Consider the following 15,864-nt stretch of genomic DNA (forward strand, 5'->3'; position numbering starts at 1 on the left):
GAACTGTGGCCCGGGTGGGACTTGCCCCACGTCAGACAGCGAGCTGATGATGGACTGACACCCAAGGTCAGATCTCCTTAGTCCTAGGACCGGATCATCTATGCAGAGCTAGGACGGACTTCAAAGGTCATTTAGTCTAACCCCCTCCTTTTACAGATGAGGAAACTGAGGCCCAGGAAAATGAAAGGTCTTCCCCAAGGACACGATAAGATCATAGCTCCAGCACTGGAAGGGCCCTTAGGGACCATCTAGTCTACCCTCCCTCGTTTTACTGGGAAGAGCGCTAAAGCCTCGGGAGGGGAAATGACTTGCCGAAGGTAACATGTAGGATCATAACACTAGAGCTAGAAGGAAGTTCAGAGGTCATCTAATATCAACCCTTTGTTTTGCAGATGAGGAAACTGAGGACCAGGGCGGGCAAGTGGTTTTTTGAAGGTCCTAGAGATAGTAAGTGGCAGAGGTGGAAAGGTCTATTGATCTTTCCATTGAGCAACACTGCCTTTCAGTGAGTCCTAGCTCAATCACTATTGCCCCAATAAATTACTGCCTCATTTGGACTTGTACTTGGTTCAGAATAAGGTAGGAAATGTGTAAAAACTCAGAGTATCCTCCAGTCCATTTTGGTTTGCCATCTCTTTTCTTCCTAGCTTGATGAGCTATCCATCTAATGAATCTATTTCTTGTCATCTTTATTGTCAAATTCTGTTCCAGGGCATCCATGGATGTCAGGCTGGAAGGAAGCTTCAGGTTGATTGAGTCTAATCTTACTATACAGAAGAGGAAACCAAAGGCCAGGAAAAGGAAGGGGTTTGCTGCACAAGGTCACACAAGTAGTGACAGAGCTGGCTTTTCCTCTCTGGTCCTCGTTCCTCCAAATCTAGGTCTCTTCCCACTGTACCCCAATGCTTTTTTCCATGCCCATAGCATGTATGCCCCTAGGGACCTGAGCCTTGCTCAAAGGTTTTCAGTTACTTCCCCTAGCGATCGCCATTGCTGCTGGGCCTCCATCCATGGGTGATTTCAGCCCTTGCCAATACAAATTGTCTTCTGGTTGCCTCTGCAAAAAAGACGTGCGTTGAATAGCACAGCTGAGAGAAACGGAACTGATCCTTACACTTTGGAATCTAGGCTACAAATTGGAAATGTGTTTCTTCCAGTTTCTCATCCCACAGAACAGTTTTCATTGGAAGAGCTCACCGTGATGGAGCTTGGCTCTCGTGGTCCTCGCCTGGTTCGGCAAAGCGTGCTCTGTGCGGGCCCTAGTTCTGGCTGCCTTTGGAGCCAGCAGGCTTGGTTTCAAACCTTTTCTCATTCAAACCCTAGTGATCAGGTTTTGAGCTCCAGCCATGGACTTAGAAGATCCCCTGGCTCCCTTCAAGGCTCAGCTCAAGCTCCCTCCCCCTCCACCCCATATTACCTTGCATTTTTATTGTTCGGTTGTTTTTAGTCATGTCCAGCTCTTCGTGACCCCATTGGGGGTTTTCTTGGCAGAGACACTGGAGTGGTTTGCCATTTCCTTCTCCAGCTCATTTTACAGATGAAGAAACTGAGGCAGACAGGGTGAAGTGACTTGCCCAGGGTCACCTAGCTAGTAAGTGTCTAAGGCCAGACTTGAACTCAGGAAGCTGAGTCTTCCTAACTCCAGGCCTGGCACTCTATCCACTGCAGTGCCACCTAGCTAGTCACCTTATAGTTTACATTTCATTCATCTGTGTACTTGTTTCCTCACGGTCAAAAGCAAGCCCCTTGTGGGCAGGGACTGTGGGTTTTGTGGTTGTGTCTCCGTGAGCCTGTCACAGAGTAGCCTGTCACTTGAATCTGGCCTGGTGGAACTGGATTAAGCTGGGTCTACAGCAGGAGCCCTTGTCTTGGTGGTGATAGCAGGCAGACACTTGACTCTGGGCAACTGAGGTTTTGCGACCATCTGAGAGCTCTTCATGGGCAAGGACAATGGGAATGTTAAGGGGGGAGGTTGAAAGATATGGGAAAATGACAGGGTGCATCCCTCCTTGCACCTCACTGGGCCTCAGGAAACAGAGAAGATGGAAACAGCCAGCAGCCTGTGGTCCAGCCCGTTGGTCATGGCTGATAGTTTGGGAACAGCTATCCTAGAGGAACGCACTGACTCACAGGATCACGAATGCAGAGCTCGAAGGGACCTTAGAGGTCATCAACTGCAACGTCCTCATTTTACCCATGAGGAAACTGAGGCACAGTTTGGTGAAGTGACTTGCCTAGAAACACATCACTAGTAAGTATCTGCGGCAGAATTCGAACCCAGGTCTCCATGACTACAAATCGAGTACCCTAACTTCTATGCTGGGGCAGCTAGGTGGTCCAGTGACTAGAGTATTGGGCCTAGAGTTGGGAGGACCTGAGTTCAAATCTGTCCTCAGACTCTTACTAGTGTGACCCTGGGCAAGTCACTTCATCCTGTTTGCCTCAGTTTCCTCATCTGTAAAATGAACTAGAGGAAGGAAATGGCAAACCACTCAGTATCTTTGCGAAGAAAACCCCAAATGGAGTGATAGAGTCAGACATGACTGAAATGACTGAACAACAACCTCTATGGCATCTGGGATCCAATAGACAGTGAGGATGTTTAAAAAAACACCCAAACACCTGCACACTGTGCCCTGACCCTCAGCACAGCTCTAAGTGACCCATCTGCTGTGCCCACTTTAGGGAACGGAAGTGAGGCGTTCAGTTTTTCATGACTTGTCATGTTTTTTTAATCACCCTAATCTAGGAAAACAAGATTCATATTAACTACTGATAGGCTATCCCCATTCCTGTCCCCTCCATACTCCTCCCCCCTCCCCCATTTCACAATCTGGTTCTCTAGTTAATTAATGATCGAGAGCAAATTAAATATTTCAGATGTCCTTAATATGGTCAGGCTTGTTTATCTGGTAACCTCAGCTATCTGGAACACAGCGAGAACCAGGAAATAAGTGAGGGATAGTGGGAGGGGTCACTGAATTCAGAGTCGGAGGATCTGGGTTCACTTTTCCCTGGGACTCCTGGACATATCCACTTGAATGTCCCAAACTATGCTCGTCAAAATCTCCCCTGCTTTCCTCCTCCTGGACCCAGGTGGTTTCCCCTTCGAATTTCTTTATTTCATCAACTCCACTCTCCTCCAGGCTTCCAGAGCTAGAGTCCTCTGACTCTTTGGATCACAACATGGCCAGAATAATAGTTACACAGGTGCTTTGCAGATCTGCAAAGAGTTTCTCACTTGATCCTTGCAAAGAAATTGGGGATTGACTCAGCACAGTAGAGCTGAAAGAACACAATGACCTTGGGCAAGTCCTTTCACCTAACCTTACCCTTAGCCTCAGTTTTCCCTTTTGTAAAATGAGACCTCTGAGATCCCTTCCATTTGTAGGTCTGTGATGCTCTGATCCAACCCATTCATTTTCCAGAGGAGAAAACTTGAAACTAAGGCCTAGACAAGTTAAGTGACCCAGCAAAGTAGCACAGCTGGTCAACTCTAAATCTAGTGCCCTTTCTGTTATCCCATGCTCTTGTCTTCATCTATTGGTGTCCTACACATCTGTTCCCTAACTTCTCTGTACTGTCTCATTGTTTCTCTGGAGTACCTCCTAGATTCACCAGGTCATCTTCATTCTTTCTGCCATCACCATGATCTGTCACTTCAGGCCTAGATTGGTGGAACTGCCTCATTCCCCCTGCCCATTCTACCAGTGGTATACTATATTATTGCTTCCTAAGATCCTGCATTCTGTGTGCCTCCTTCTTAGTGAACCAAGTAAAAACTCTGACCCTGGAATGCCCGCCAGAGTCTGGACCTTCCTGTCCAACCAAATCTCTTTCTTGTTCTGCTCTCTTAAGTTACTGGCTTCCGTCTTTAGCTCTCATCCTCGGTGCTTCTTCTGGCCTTGGCACCTTTGTAGCATACCCATCATTCAACCAAGGCCCAGGTTCTACCACCTCCATGAGACAGAAGTCTTTTGAATCATATTGAAAAATGCATGCAGATATGAGAGTGAACTTTAGTAGCTTCTTCTCAGGGACCAAAACGAAGAGATAAAATGATAAGGAACTGATGTGTAACACTTAAGTTGGGCCTTGCATGAGAAGTTTATAGAAGGACAGTGAGGCAGGAGGGATATGTCTGTTTGGGACTGTTTTGGAAAGCAATTGATGATCCTTGAAATATTAATTCTGTACCGAAGTCCTAGTCTGATGGCTTATCGTGGGATGAAGCACTCTGTGGCGTGAAAGCTCTGCCAGTGGAGCAGAACTTTGGAATTTTCCCTCCAAGCTGGAGAGAGAATTCAAGGTTTGTGCCACCGTTATTGGAGGGCCAACCTTGCTAAGTCTGGGGACACTAGGAGTGGCCAGTAGGCCGCAGCAACTTAAAGAAAGCAGCTGCTAAGGCTGAGAGGGCCGTGGATCTGTGGGTAGAGCAGCAGAGAGGAGTAGGAAGAGTACCAGTCTCTTAGTTGGAGAAATGAGTGACCTCTTGCTTAACCAGAAGATCATATCCACACTCAAACATTTAAGAGAACCATTATTGGCTACTTTTGTCCCCCACCAATCCCATACTGCAAGATTTGGCTCCTGCTACCATAAGACGCCAGGTTAGTGCATTTTTTGCTGGCACTAAAGAAAATACGAGCGACAGTGTGGCATAATAAGCCAGCCTTGGAGTCATATGGGTTCAAATCTTGTCTCTGATACATTCTAGCTATAGGCCCACCGATGAGAAAGGCAGTAGAAAGAGCATTGACTCAGTTGTTAGATAATCTGGGTTCAGATCTCACCTGGGATACTTAAAACCCATGGGATTTTAAGCAAGTGACTTCCCCTCTCTGGGCCTCAGTTTTCTCCTCTGCAAAATGAAGGGGTTGGAATAGATGGTCTCTAGGCTCCCATCCAGATCTAAAGCCATGATTTTTGTAGCCTCTAGGCTTCTCAGTGTCCTGGACAAACAAGGCTCTAAGAATATGTTACGTGGTCTTTCTGATCTGCATTTGTGAAGGGTGTTTTCATGATGGGTATTCTCTACACCAATGAAATCACAGGCCCTGATACTTCCCCCACACCCCAAGGAAAGAAAGAAAGAAAATCTAACAGTGCTTCCTAATTACCCATTTGTATGTATGGGAATTGTTAGGAAGTTAATGTCGGGTGGAGGGCCCGGGTATGCACAGCCTCTGGTTCTCACATTTCTCCAGGCCCATGGACCTGTGCCCAATGGTAACTTACTTGATAAAACCACATAGCAAGCGACTGATCAGTCTAAGTGGCATGGCCGGTCAGAGAAAGTAAGTACATTTCAACACATAAAAGGAAGGACTCTGAATCCATTTACCCCTTTGTCAAGCTCACCAAAGGCCTCTGCTACAATATATATACTTCTGGGACTTGAATCTCCCGGAATAAATCCTCAGGGCCAAAGAAAGACCCTCTCTGGGACTCTCAGGCTGATTGGAAAGAGGAGTATTTGGTTTGGAGGGTCAGTGTGGGAGAGAATTTGAATGAACTTGGAGTTCTTTCCAAGATAAACAAAGGCCCAGGACAAAGGAGAACTTAGTTTACTGTGACATGCAATTGTCCTTTAAGGGTCTGCACCTGGTAGGGCTGGGGAGCACTTGAGAGGCTCTGGGCCCCAGCGTTTGGTACATCACACTGACAGATCCACAATTGGTCTAGAGTGGGCACTGGCCTTTTGCCAGAAGGCCGATTCAAGGACTTTAGTGGCAGTGACACATACCAGTCTGCGCTGATTTCTCCCACAATGGTCGGCCTCTCAGGCCTGGTGAACGGTGGCCCTTTTTTTTTTCTTTTCCACGAGGCACTTGAAAATTCTTTCAAAATATGCAAATGGGCTTGGGGCAGAGTGAAGGCTAAAGGATGAAAAGAAGTTTGAAATGGAAGCAGTTACTTAATTTTGACTGGCTTGGGGAGGAGCAGGGGCCTCCCGAGAGTTCGGACTCTGCCCTCACAGGTTGAATTCTGGCCGATCAGTGGGCAAAAGGAATTTCCCCAATCCTCCCACCTCCCTGATAACAAATGCCCTTCTCTGGGTTTCCTACACATCCCCTTTGAGGACAAGGAGGAGAGACTGTCCCAGCAGGGCTTAGTTATTCTGTAGCTACTTAGAAAGAGGGGTGAACAGTGAGGTTATCTGGCTGACTGTGGAGGGCAGAGGTTTTCCCCCCGGGGTTGGAATGTTCTCCTTTTTCCTACATTGAAACAAAACAGAGAGGAGTACATTCTAGGCTTTAGGAAGTCTAAGGAAAGGGCTGTGGGCGGGGAGCTCAAGTGACCTCCAAGCCCCTTTCAGCTCCAGGATTCTTTGATTGGAGGTTGCAAGCATGGTAATCCTCAATTTGTTCAAAAGTTGAGGTCCTTGATTTTTTTCCCTCTTCCTTCTAAACAAATGTGAAGACCAAGCACCCGGTATTACATTTGCCTCCTTCCCAAATAGACTCAGTCCCGTGCTGTCTCAAGTCTCAGTGCTTTCTTCCATTCCTTGAAGATATTCCACATCTGGAAGAGCCAAACAGCCCCAGCCCACCCCCAACAATTTCTCAGTCTCCATACACTGACGTCTTTCTTATTTTCTTCAAAGATTAACTCAGGTGCTACCTCCTCTAGGAAGTCTCCACTCCGCCCCACCCCCCAGCCCCTCACTGATCTACTCCTTCCCTGATTCTTCCCCGCCCCTCGCCCGTTTAGTCTGGATTCCTCCTTTGACTCATTACTTCTCCATTGGGTCATAGTTATTTGAAGACATGTATCACCCCTCCCCCTCCACAACAAAATGTAAGATTGTGAGCTAAGCACAGGACATTCCTTGTTCATAATAGCATCTTAATAGCTATTTGTTTGCATTGGGTTAGATAGTCAGCATCATGGCATTGGAAGGGACTACCATGGGTATCTATTTCAACTTTTCAACCCATATCAGAACAGGAAGTTTCTCTAAGAAGTAATCCAGCCTCCATTTGGAGACCAACTGAGGTAATCCATTTCAGTTTTAGACAGCTGCATTTCAACTCACCTCAACATTAAACACCTACCGTGTGTAAGTCACCACACCTACAAAACCCTCCTGGGAATCACAGAGTTAGAGCTGACAGTGATCTTGGTATAGTGATCTTAGTGATCTAGTATGACCCACTGATTCCAGATGTAGAAACTGAGCTTTAGAGTGGTAAAGATGACGTGCCCATGATGACCCAGCTAGTGTCAGAGGCAGGATTTGAACTCTGGTCTTCTTGACTCCAAAGCTAATCAGTGAATCAAATATTTATTAACTATCTACTGTGCGCTAGGCACTCTATGACATCTCAATCTAGGGCCAAGGGGAGAGGAATGTTTCTTAGGTATTGATGCGAAAGAAATTATCAATGAATGAAAACATGCTTTTCCTCTCTTGGCTAGTTAGATTTTAACACAACTGTGTGATTTTTTTTTTCCTTCCCCTCTCTCATTCATAAGGTCAATCCCACAACTTCCTGTTCACATGCCCTCCTGAAAATGACCTACTGTTCCCACTGCCGAGGCCTGGTGACCGTGAAGCCTTGTTCTAACTACTGTTCCAATGTCATGAGAGGCTGTTTGGCCAACCAAGGAGATCTGGACTCGGAGTGGAACAATTTCATAGGTAAGAATATGGCCGCGTATAGGCTTGCCTTGTGGATGGTGCTGAACTGGCCCCCAGGAATGCTATAGTGACAGGTGATGCCAACCATGCCTACATTTACCCCATTCCTACCAAAAGTGATCACTTAAATGAACAGAGATGGAAAAAAAGAAGGAAAGATGATGCCAACTCTACTAACTTTGAATTTTAAAATGTCCCTTGTTAAAGTCCCTTTTTAGTCCTGAATCTTGGACTATGGAAATTGGAGGACAGCTTTCCTGAGGGATGAGGTGATCAGATTTGAAAGTACAGTATTATGCCGTAACTGCAGAGCCCCATCAAAAGGAAGCAATGATGTTTCATCATCAAAAGCAATTGGGGTTAAGTGACTTGCCTAGGGTCACACAGCTAGTAAGTGTCTGAGGCTCAATTTGAACTCAGGTCCTCCTGACTCCAGGGCCAGTACCCTATCCACTGTGCCACCTAGCTGCCCCAAAAACTATTTTTCTGAGTGCTGACTTTACATGTTTTATGTTTGGTCTCAGGAGACCTGGGTTCTAGTCTCCTGCATGACCTTGAACAACTCCCTTACCCTCTCTCGGCTTCAGTTTCCCCATCTGGAAAAGGGGTGGCACTGGATGTTCTCTATGAGGCCTTCCATCACTGACATTATGAGTCTATAATTTAGGTATGCACAGTCCAAGTGAGGTGATAGAATTTAATGTAAAGAATGCAGGGTTTGGAGTCAAAAAATGGGCCTCAGTTTTCTCCTCTGTAAAATGAAAGGGTTGGAATAGATGGTCTCTAGGCTCCCATCCAGATCTAAAGCCATGATTTTTGTAGCCTCTAGGCTTCTCAGTGTCCTGGACAAACAAGGCTCTAAGAATATGTTACGTGGTCTTTCTGATCTGCATTTGTGAAGGGTGTTTCCATGATGGGTATTCCCTACACCAGTGAAATCACAGGCCTCTGCCTCTTACAAACACTGTGACTTACCTGCCTAAGCCTCAGTTTCTTCCTCTGTAAAATGAGAGGGTTGGACTGTATGACCTTGGAGATCCCTTCCAGCTTAAGTCTAATGGTCTTGTGCTGTCTTCCTCTGCAACTGGGTATGTTTTAGTGTGTGTTCCTTTTGAGTCTGGGTTGAACTAAGGGGCCACAGAGGCTCCTTCCAACTCAAATTCTAGGATTCTTTAATTCAAAGCAACAAAACTCCCTCCTATTTACTCCCTCCCTCAAGTCACGTTGGTTTAATTGTAGAATCTGCCTTACTTTGTAAGTCTTTGCTTAGTGGTGCACACGATGGGAACGGGCATACAATTTGTTAGTTGGTCTTGGGCCAGAGAGAGTGAGGCGGAGTAAAGGAGGCCTTTAGTCTTTCCAGAAGCTACCTATCATATTAACTCTTTTTGAAAGTATATCAATAAATTAGCTCCAAGAGATAGGATTCCTGCTTTGGGTGGGAGTTGGCCTTGGGAACAGGAGAGGGGACTTGGAAGATGTGATTTCAGCAGAGCTGTTGCCCGTGTTGAGCACCAAGCAAAAGGAGCAGGGACCTGAAAATCAAAAGGCTATGGAGGCCACAGGGTGAACAATACCCAATCCAGGGCAATTTCAGACAAAGGTTACAAAAAAAAAAAATTAACCTTTCATTTCATAGAAAAGGAAACTGAGGCCCAGGGAAGGGAAGTCACTTGCCCAAGGTCACACACAAGATACTACATCTAAAGCCGGAAGGGACCTCAGAGGCTATACAGTCCAACCTCTTCATTTTACAGAGGGGGAAACTGAGGCCCAGGGAAGGGAAGTCACTTGGAAGGGACCTCAAAGGCCATACAGTCCAACCTCTTCATTTTACAGAGGAGGACACTGGAGGGCCAGAGAGTTTGGGTGACAGGCCCAATATCACTTGACTAGTAAGGGGCAGACTGGTAGTCCAGTCAAGGCTCTTCCCCATGCCCCATACTGCCTCCAGGTCCAGAGCATCCTCCAGGATCCATCATTAGAATTTTCTACCAGTCAAGTGGATCCAAAATGTTCATCACCACCAAGGGAGGAATTTCTTGTTTTGCTTTGTTAAAATAAATCTTAGGAAGTTCCTTTTAAGAACGAAAATTAAACCCACATGGGAAATTACAGACTTCTCTGACCATTTTCTTCGGTTATTTTCAGTGGTTTTATCTCAACGTCTGAGGTGTTTGATTGTATTTCAAATTCACTCCCATTTAATGGGCGTAATGTGCTTTATTTCAAATCGGCCAAAGTCAAAGACCAGGCGAAATCAATGGCATTCATCTCTAGTGCCTTTTATTAAATGAAAATTTCACCAGGTTTTAATTAATCTGGTCCAGGGTTGTAGAATTTAGTCGCAATTTCCACGTTCCTCCTCTCAGGCCTCTCTCTCTTTACAAGTTATTATTTGGCCGTTAATGGATGGTCAAGAGCTGTTTTTCCTCTAATTGAAAGTGGATTGTGGGGTTAAGTTGGCCCACAGCCTTTTGTTCTTCCACTCAGACAGAGAGGCTGGAGAAGATGGGGGTTTCTAATGATGAGAGGCACCATGCAAAAAAAACCACTTGCCTTCCTGAGAAAGATACGTGTTTGTGCTGGTGTCCAGGGAAAACTTTTTTTTGCTATACAGAAAGGCTTGTGAAGAGCTAGAACAGATTGTAAACCCTCTATGCCTGGGATAAATGAATGGAAAAGACCCAACAGAAATCATCGGTATCCTCTGCATTGGAGAGCTCTTACCAGAGGTGGGGAACCTGCAGCCTCAAGGCCACACTTGGCCCTTTAAGTCCTCAAGTGCAGCCTTTTGCCTAGAGGGCCACACCCCTGTACCTTTTTTTTTGTGGGTCCTGGACCCCTTGGGCAGTCAGACCCCTTCTCAGAATCAGGGTTTTTTGTTTTGGTTTGTTTTTTTTGGCTAGGCAGTAGGGTTAAGTGACTTGCCTGGGGTCACAGAGCTAGTGAGTGTTATGTGTCTGAGGCTGAATTTGACCTGAGGTCCTCCTGACTCCAGGGCCTGCGCCCACTACTGCCACCTAGCAGAATCAGGTTTTTGTTTGTTTGTTTTTGTTGTTGTTGTTTTGTTTTTCAGTTGGACAATGGGGTTAAGTGACTTGCCCAGGGTCAAACAGCTAGTAAGTGTTATGCGGCTGAGGCCAGATTTGAACTCCTGACTCCAGGGCTGGTGCTGCCACCTAGCTGCCCCCACAGAATCAGGTTTTTAAATGCATAAAATAACATGCACAGGATTAGAAAGGAAACCAATTATGCTGAATTAAAGATATAATTTTTTTTTCTTTCCAAGTTCCATGGACTGGACCCTGGGCTAGAGCTTCTATTACCTCCCCCCACCCTTCCCTCCCCATCAGACAAGCAGATTATCGACTCATCCTAGGGCTTTTTCTACCTGAAATCCATCCCCCCAAAATGAGAAGAATGAGAACAAAATCATATTAGCTCACATTTTTCTAGCACTTGAAGGTCTGCAAAGCACTTTATAGGACTTAGCTTCATTCAAGCCAACAATGGCCCTGTGAGAGAGGTTCTGTTTTACAAAGGAGGAAACTGAGGCTGAAAGAGTTTCGCTGACTAGCTCATGGTTATACAGCTAATAAAAGAGCGAGATGCTATTATTCTCCCCATTTTACAAATGAGGAGACAAAGGCTCAGAGAAGTTAATGGACTCACTGTCACAGAGCTAGTAAATGCCTACAGCAGGATTTGGTGGGGGGGAGGGGCGAGGAAGGGAGGGAGCTGTTTAGGCTTTGGTGGCACATGTGTGATTACATGGATATTTGTCGCTCTTCAGTACATTGATTCTCTGAGACTATCAGTTACGGACCAGTTACTAATCTGTCTATTTGGAGGGATGCGAGTGTTCCACGGCAAGGAAATCAGAGGCAAAGACAAAAAGAAAATCACAGTGATTGTGATATGGGATTAATAATGCTTACAAGGCAGTGCAGCATCAGGCATATGGGGCCAGCCTCAAAGACCTGGATTTAAGTCCTGACCTCGCTCTCTCTCCATGTCTTTGTCTCTCTCTCTGTCTCACACACACTCAAGCTGTGTAAGCATGGGCAAGCCACTTAATTTCTTAGATCCCCCTCAGGCACCCATCTAAAACATATGTTACAGATAAGTTGCCAACCTGCACAGACCGAGTCGCCACACTGGCACTTCCCCATGCTGATGAAATGAGAAGTAAAGGCCTCCCACCTTCAAAAAAAAAAATTTATTGGTCCTAAGAAGAAACCTGCTTATCTCCAGATTAGCAGGCCAATTTGCAAATGGGCCAGTTTGTCCATGTGGGCCCTAACATCTAATATATTGATTATTCCACATTCATAAACAGTTCTCTCTCTGAGAAAGGATTAAATTCCTGCTAAGTTTTGAAAACCGTTTAGAAAATAGTTTGCTACCCTCACATTTCTTCATTATGGCAGCCTCAGGGTTGGAAGTCGTTTGAGAAGGCAGCTAAATTGTCTGGGTACCCCACTGTACCCCACGGCAGCCCTTTCCACTTCTGGACAGCTCCAACCGAGAGAGAGGAGGGTTTTCCTGACAACAAACCTCAATCTACTTTTCTGTGTTGTTTACCCAGAGCTCCCGATTCTGCCCTTTGGGGGCCAAGCAGAACAAAACTAAATCCTAGGCCCACCACTACTGCCCCACCCCCACCGGCTGCTAGCAAAGAGAAAGTGGTAAATACTTAACAACTTCAAAAAAAACCAGAGAGTCAGACTGGCATAGTAGAGAGAGCATTGGCCATCGAGGGGCAGGGTCTGGGTCTAGAGGCTGGCTCTGCTGGAATTCCAACCCATTCGACCCTGGGCCAATTAGTTTGTGTCCATGGGCCTGGGTTTCCTCTGTCAGATGAAGAAGTTGGATTCAGGAGTCTCCAAGGGCCTTCTCCAGCTCAAGACCTTGTGACCTGAACCAATGTGGTGCAGTGGTAAGAGCTTGGACTTTTGGAGTCCAAAGACCCGAGTTCAAATGCTACTCCTTGCTGTTTACTTTGTGACCTTGGTCAAATCACTTCATCTCTAAAGGTTTCAGTTCTTATCTGGAAAATGAAGTAATTGGATGATGAGCCCTCCAAGGGCCCTCCCAGCTCCAAATCTATGATTCTATGACCTTGTGGTCATTTTTAGAAGATATCAGTTGGCATGCTGGAGTTTAAAAACAACCCACCCCTTCTCCTTCCATGTCTTCCCTGCCACTCCCCCCCCACCAAGAAAAAAGTCAGTTTCAAGAAAATTGGAAATTGCACCTAGGTGCAGCTTCTTTGCCACATACTAGAGCTGTGTTAACATTATCTTGAATTGTAGCCAGCCTTATTAATGTCAAATGTTGCTGCCAGAGGGAATTTACTGTTAAGATTGCTGGCAGGAACACCAGCCAAATGCTAGCAGGAGGCAGGAGCCAGTCAGATATCCCGCAAATAATAATAATAATAACATTTTTTAAACCCTGAAGCCCAAATAAGTGTTGTTTTCCTTTAAAAACTCTCATTCCACTTTTGCTGGCACCCACTTGGCCATATCTGTGGCCCACACTGGTGAGCTGCCATCAATTGCCCATGATTAGCCCCCTGGGTATTTTATGGCCAATTTTGGCAGCTCAGCAGGAAGCCAACACATGCAACTCTTCTCTCCTCTCACTCTCCCTCTCTCTCTCGGCCAAAACAGGGCCCTGCATTCCTTAGCTGTGATCCGTGCAACACTATGGCACCGGCAGCAACAAAGGCGGCCCCCCCTTTGCCCTACATTCCCATGCTCTTGTGTATGGCCTAGCCAGCCCCGAGCTTATAAAGACACCAAGCAGCCAGAAGAATTGGAGTTTGTTGGTGTTAACTTTTCACAAACACATTAGTGATCAGGGGTTGGGGGTGGGGGGACAGCAGGGGTTCCTTGCCTGTAGGGGAATGAGGACAAAATTAGATGGAGTGTGGTTTCTGGGTTTTTTTAAGATGTATTTTGTACATTTGCCTGTCTGTGTATTGGTCGTATTTTTCTTTAAAGGCAGTGATGATTTCCCAGCTCCGCTGGGAACTTTATGGATGGGAAAGCCCCAGCACCCTGACAATGATGAACTTGTTTTGCTTGTACTCCACTTGTTTACAAAAGTCACCCTTCTCTGGCATATCAAAGGCATTTTTCTCTCCTCCAAGGCAATGGCAGGTTCACAACAAGCAATCTTTCCCTAGGTTTGGACTATCACTTTATGGGATCCCTCAGTGATACAAGCTGAAATTCTCTTTTATTTGTTATCACCTCTTTAAAAAATGCTGCTCCTGGAAATGCACCCTTTATGACCTCTGAATTCCAGGTTAGCTGACAAGAGCCATCCATCAGGATGCCACACAGAGAATTTCTTCTGGGTTGGAATTGAAGAGGGGTGATAAGGGAATGTGGTATTCTGCATATTCCAGGGGCTAATTTTGGATGAGTAAGCATGTAAGTTGGTTAAGTAGTGACCTGGATTTACTTAGCGGTTCCCTTCAAGCTAAGACTGAAGTACCTGAAAAAAGAATCCTGCATGGTGTAGGGGAAAAAGTGCTAGAGATGGAGTCAGAGGACCTGGGTTCGAATTCTAACTGTATTTTTTGTTGTCTCTGGGCCTCAGCATCACCCTCTCTATAAAATAAGGCAGTTGGACTAGATGACTTTGAGTTCTCTAAATCTGGGATCCCATGTATGAGCTTGGACTGAATGGCAAAAGGCTGCACTTAAGGATCTAGAAGGCCACAGGTGGTTCCCCACTCCTGGACTAATCGCCTGCCCCCTCTAGCCCTCAGTTTCCTTCTCTAACATGAAGAGAGTTTGGCCCAGATGGCCTCTAAGGACCCTTCTTGCTCTAGGTCTGTTACCCTAATATGTCGTTGATCATAGCATTTTGGTTATTCATCAAACCTAGGGGATGGATTGGGGCTATCTTTGGATCAATCCCGTGGAGCTTGACATACATTAGATAGCTCTGTGAGAAGAGAATTTTTTTCAAACAAATATCTTTGCCGTCATCCCCTCCCCCATTTCTACCACGTGGCGCTGATGTTTCTAGTCTGGCCCTTTCCCATAGTGGTTGGTGGTTATTGTTGTCTCCATTTTCTCGCTGGATTCTCTTAACGGAAAGAACATTGGACTGTAGAGTCGGAACATGGATTTGCATCCCAGCTCTGTCGTGTATTACTCACGTGACCTTGGGCAAGTCCCTTCCCGGGGTCTGGGCCCCAGTTTCCCATCTGTAAAACTGCAGAGGTGGGGTTTGCTCTCTCTAGTCCCTTCTAATGTGAGTGTTCTGCAATCCTCTAACAACCTAGTGAGGTAGTTTCCTTATGTGTAAAATGAGAATTACTAAGAGGTGAGATCATTTGCTCAAAGATTACACAGTGAATAACTGACAAAGCAGGGAGAACCAGTGACTCATGACTTCCTGATGCAGTGTTGGTCATTCACTTCTGCAGAATGGGTGTGGCACCCATCTAGCTTAGCTGGCCTCAGTAGCGATCCAAGGCATGCAAGGAGGTGTGAGGAAGGAGTAGTTTTGACAGTGTAAATTTGTGGCACGTGGTATGATTGTCCAAGGGGAGACTAGCTTTTAACCCATTTTGTGCCCAGTATCCATTTCTTTTGAAGATAGGATCAAAGAGCATGGGCCACAGGGGTTGAATTGGGTTGGCTTTTTACTTGAAGGTCATTCCAAGTAGAGAGAGCATGCCTTGGAGGAGAGAAAGCTGGAAGCCCTGGGTTCAGGTCCTGCCTGTGACATATGCTGGCTCTGTGACCTTAGGGAAGTCACTTAACCTCTTACCATGCTAGGCAACTTTCTCAAGACTATAAATTGCAGAGAAGATGCTGACTTTCGTAGGTGCAGGGAGATTCCTCATCTGGGAATTCCCTGTAGCAGTGAAATCCTAGGTTCAGCCCCATCCCTTATTTCAGGCATGAGGAAATGAGACAGTACAGCGAAAGGAGTGTGAGTGACCCAAGAGCTCTAAGAGCCAGGTTCACATCCCAGCTCTGACACTAGCTGTGTGACCACGGGCAAGCCGGTTCACCTCCAAGACTCTGTCTACTCATCTGTAAAGTGGGGATGGCAGTACTTGTGCCATCTGCCTCAGAGGGTTGTTATAAGGCATTCAGTCCAACAAACAGCTGGAAAGCCAACCCCTACAAAAACAGAAGAGAGAGAGAGAGAGAGAGAGAGAGAGAGAGAGAGAGAGAGAGAGA

General features: G+C 46.1%; 1 protein-coding gene across 1 annotated transcript in view; it reads left to right on the forward strand.

Moving 5' to 3' along the window:
- The window catches only part of GPC4 (glypican 4), a 144,404-nt gene that overhangs the window by 121,920 nt on the left and 6,620 nt on the right, over positions 1-15,864 (forward strand). Inside the window, exon 4 of the mRNA XM_027838019.1 lies at positions 7,480-7,645. Within this exon, the coding sequence (XP_027693820.1) occupies positions 7,480-7,645 (166 nt within the window). The remainder of the gene's footprint in view (positions 1-7,479; positions 7,646-15,864) is intronic.

This window comes from Vombatus ursinus, unplaced genomic scaffold (assembly GCF_900497805.2).
Source record: "Vombatus ursinus unplaced genomic scaffold, bare-nosed wombat genome assembly UNPS02004573.1, whole genome shotgun sequence".
In the NCBI taxonomy this organism is placed as follows: Eukaryota; Metazoa; Chordata; class Mammalia; order Diprotodontia; family Vombatidae; genus Vombatus; species Vombatus ursinus.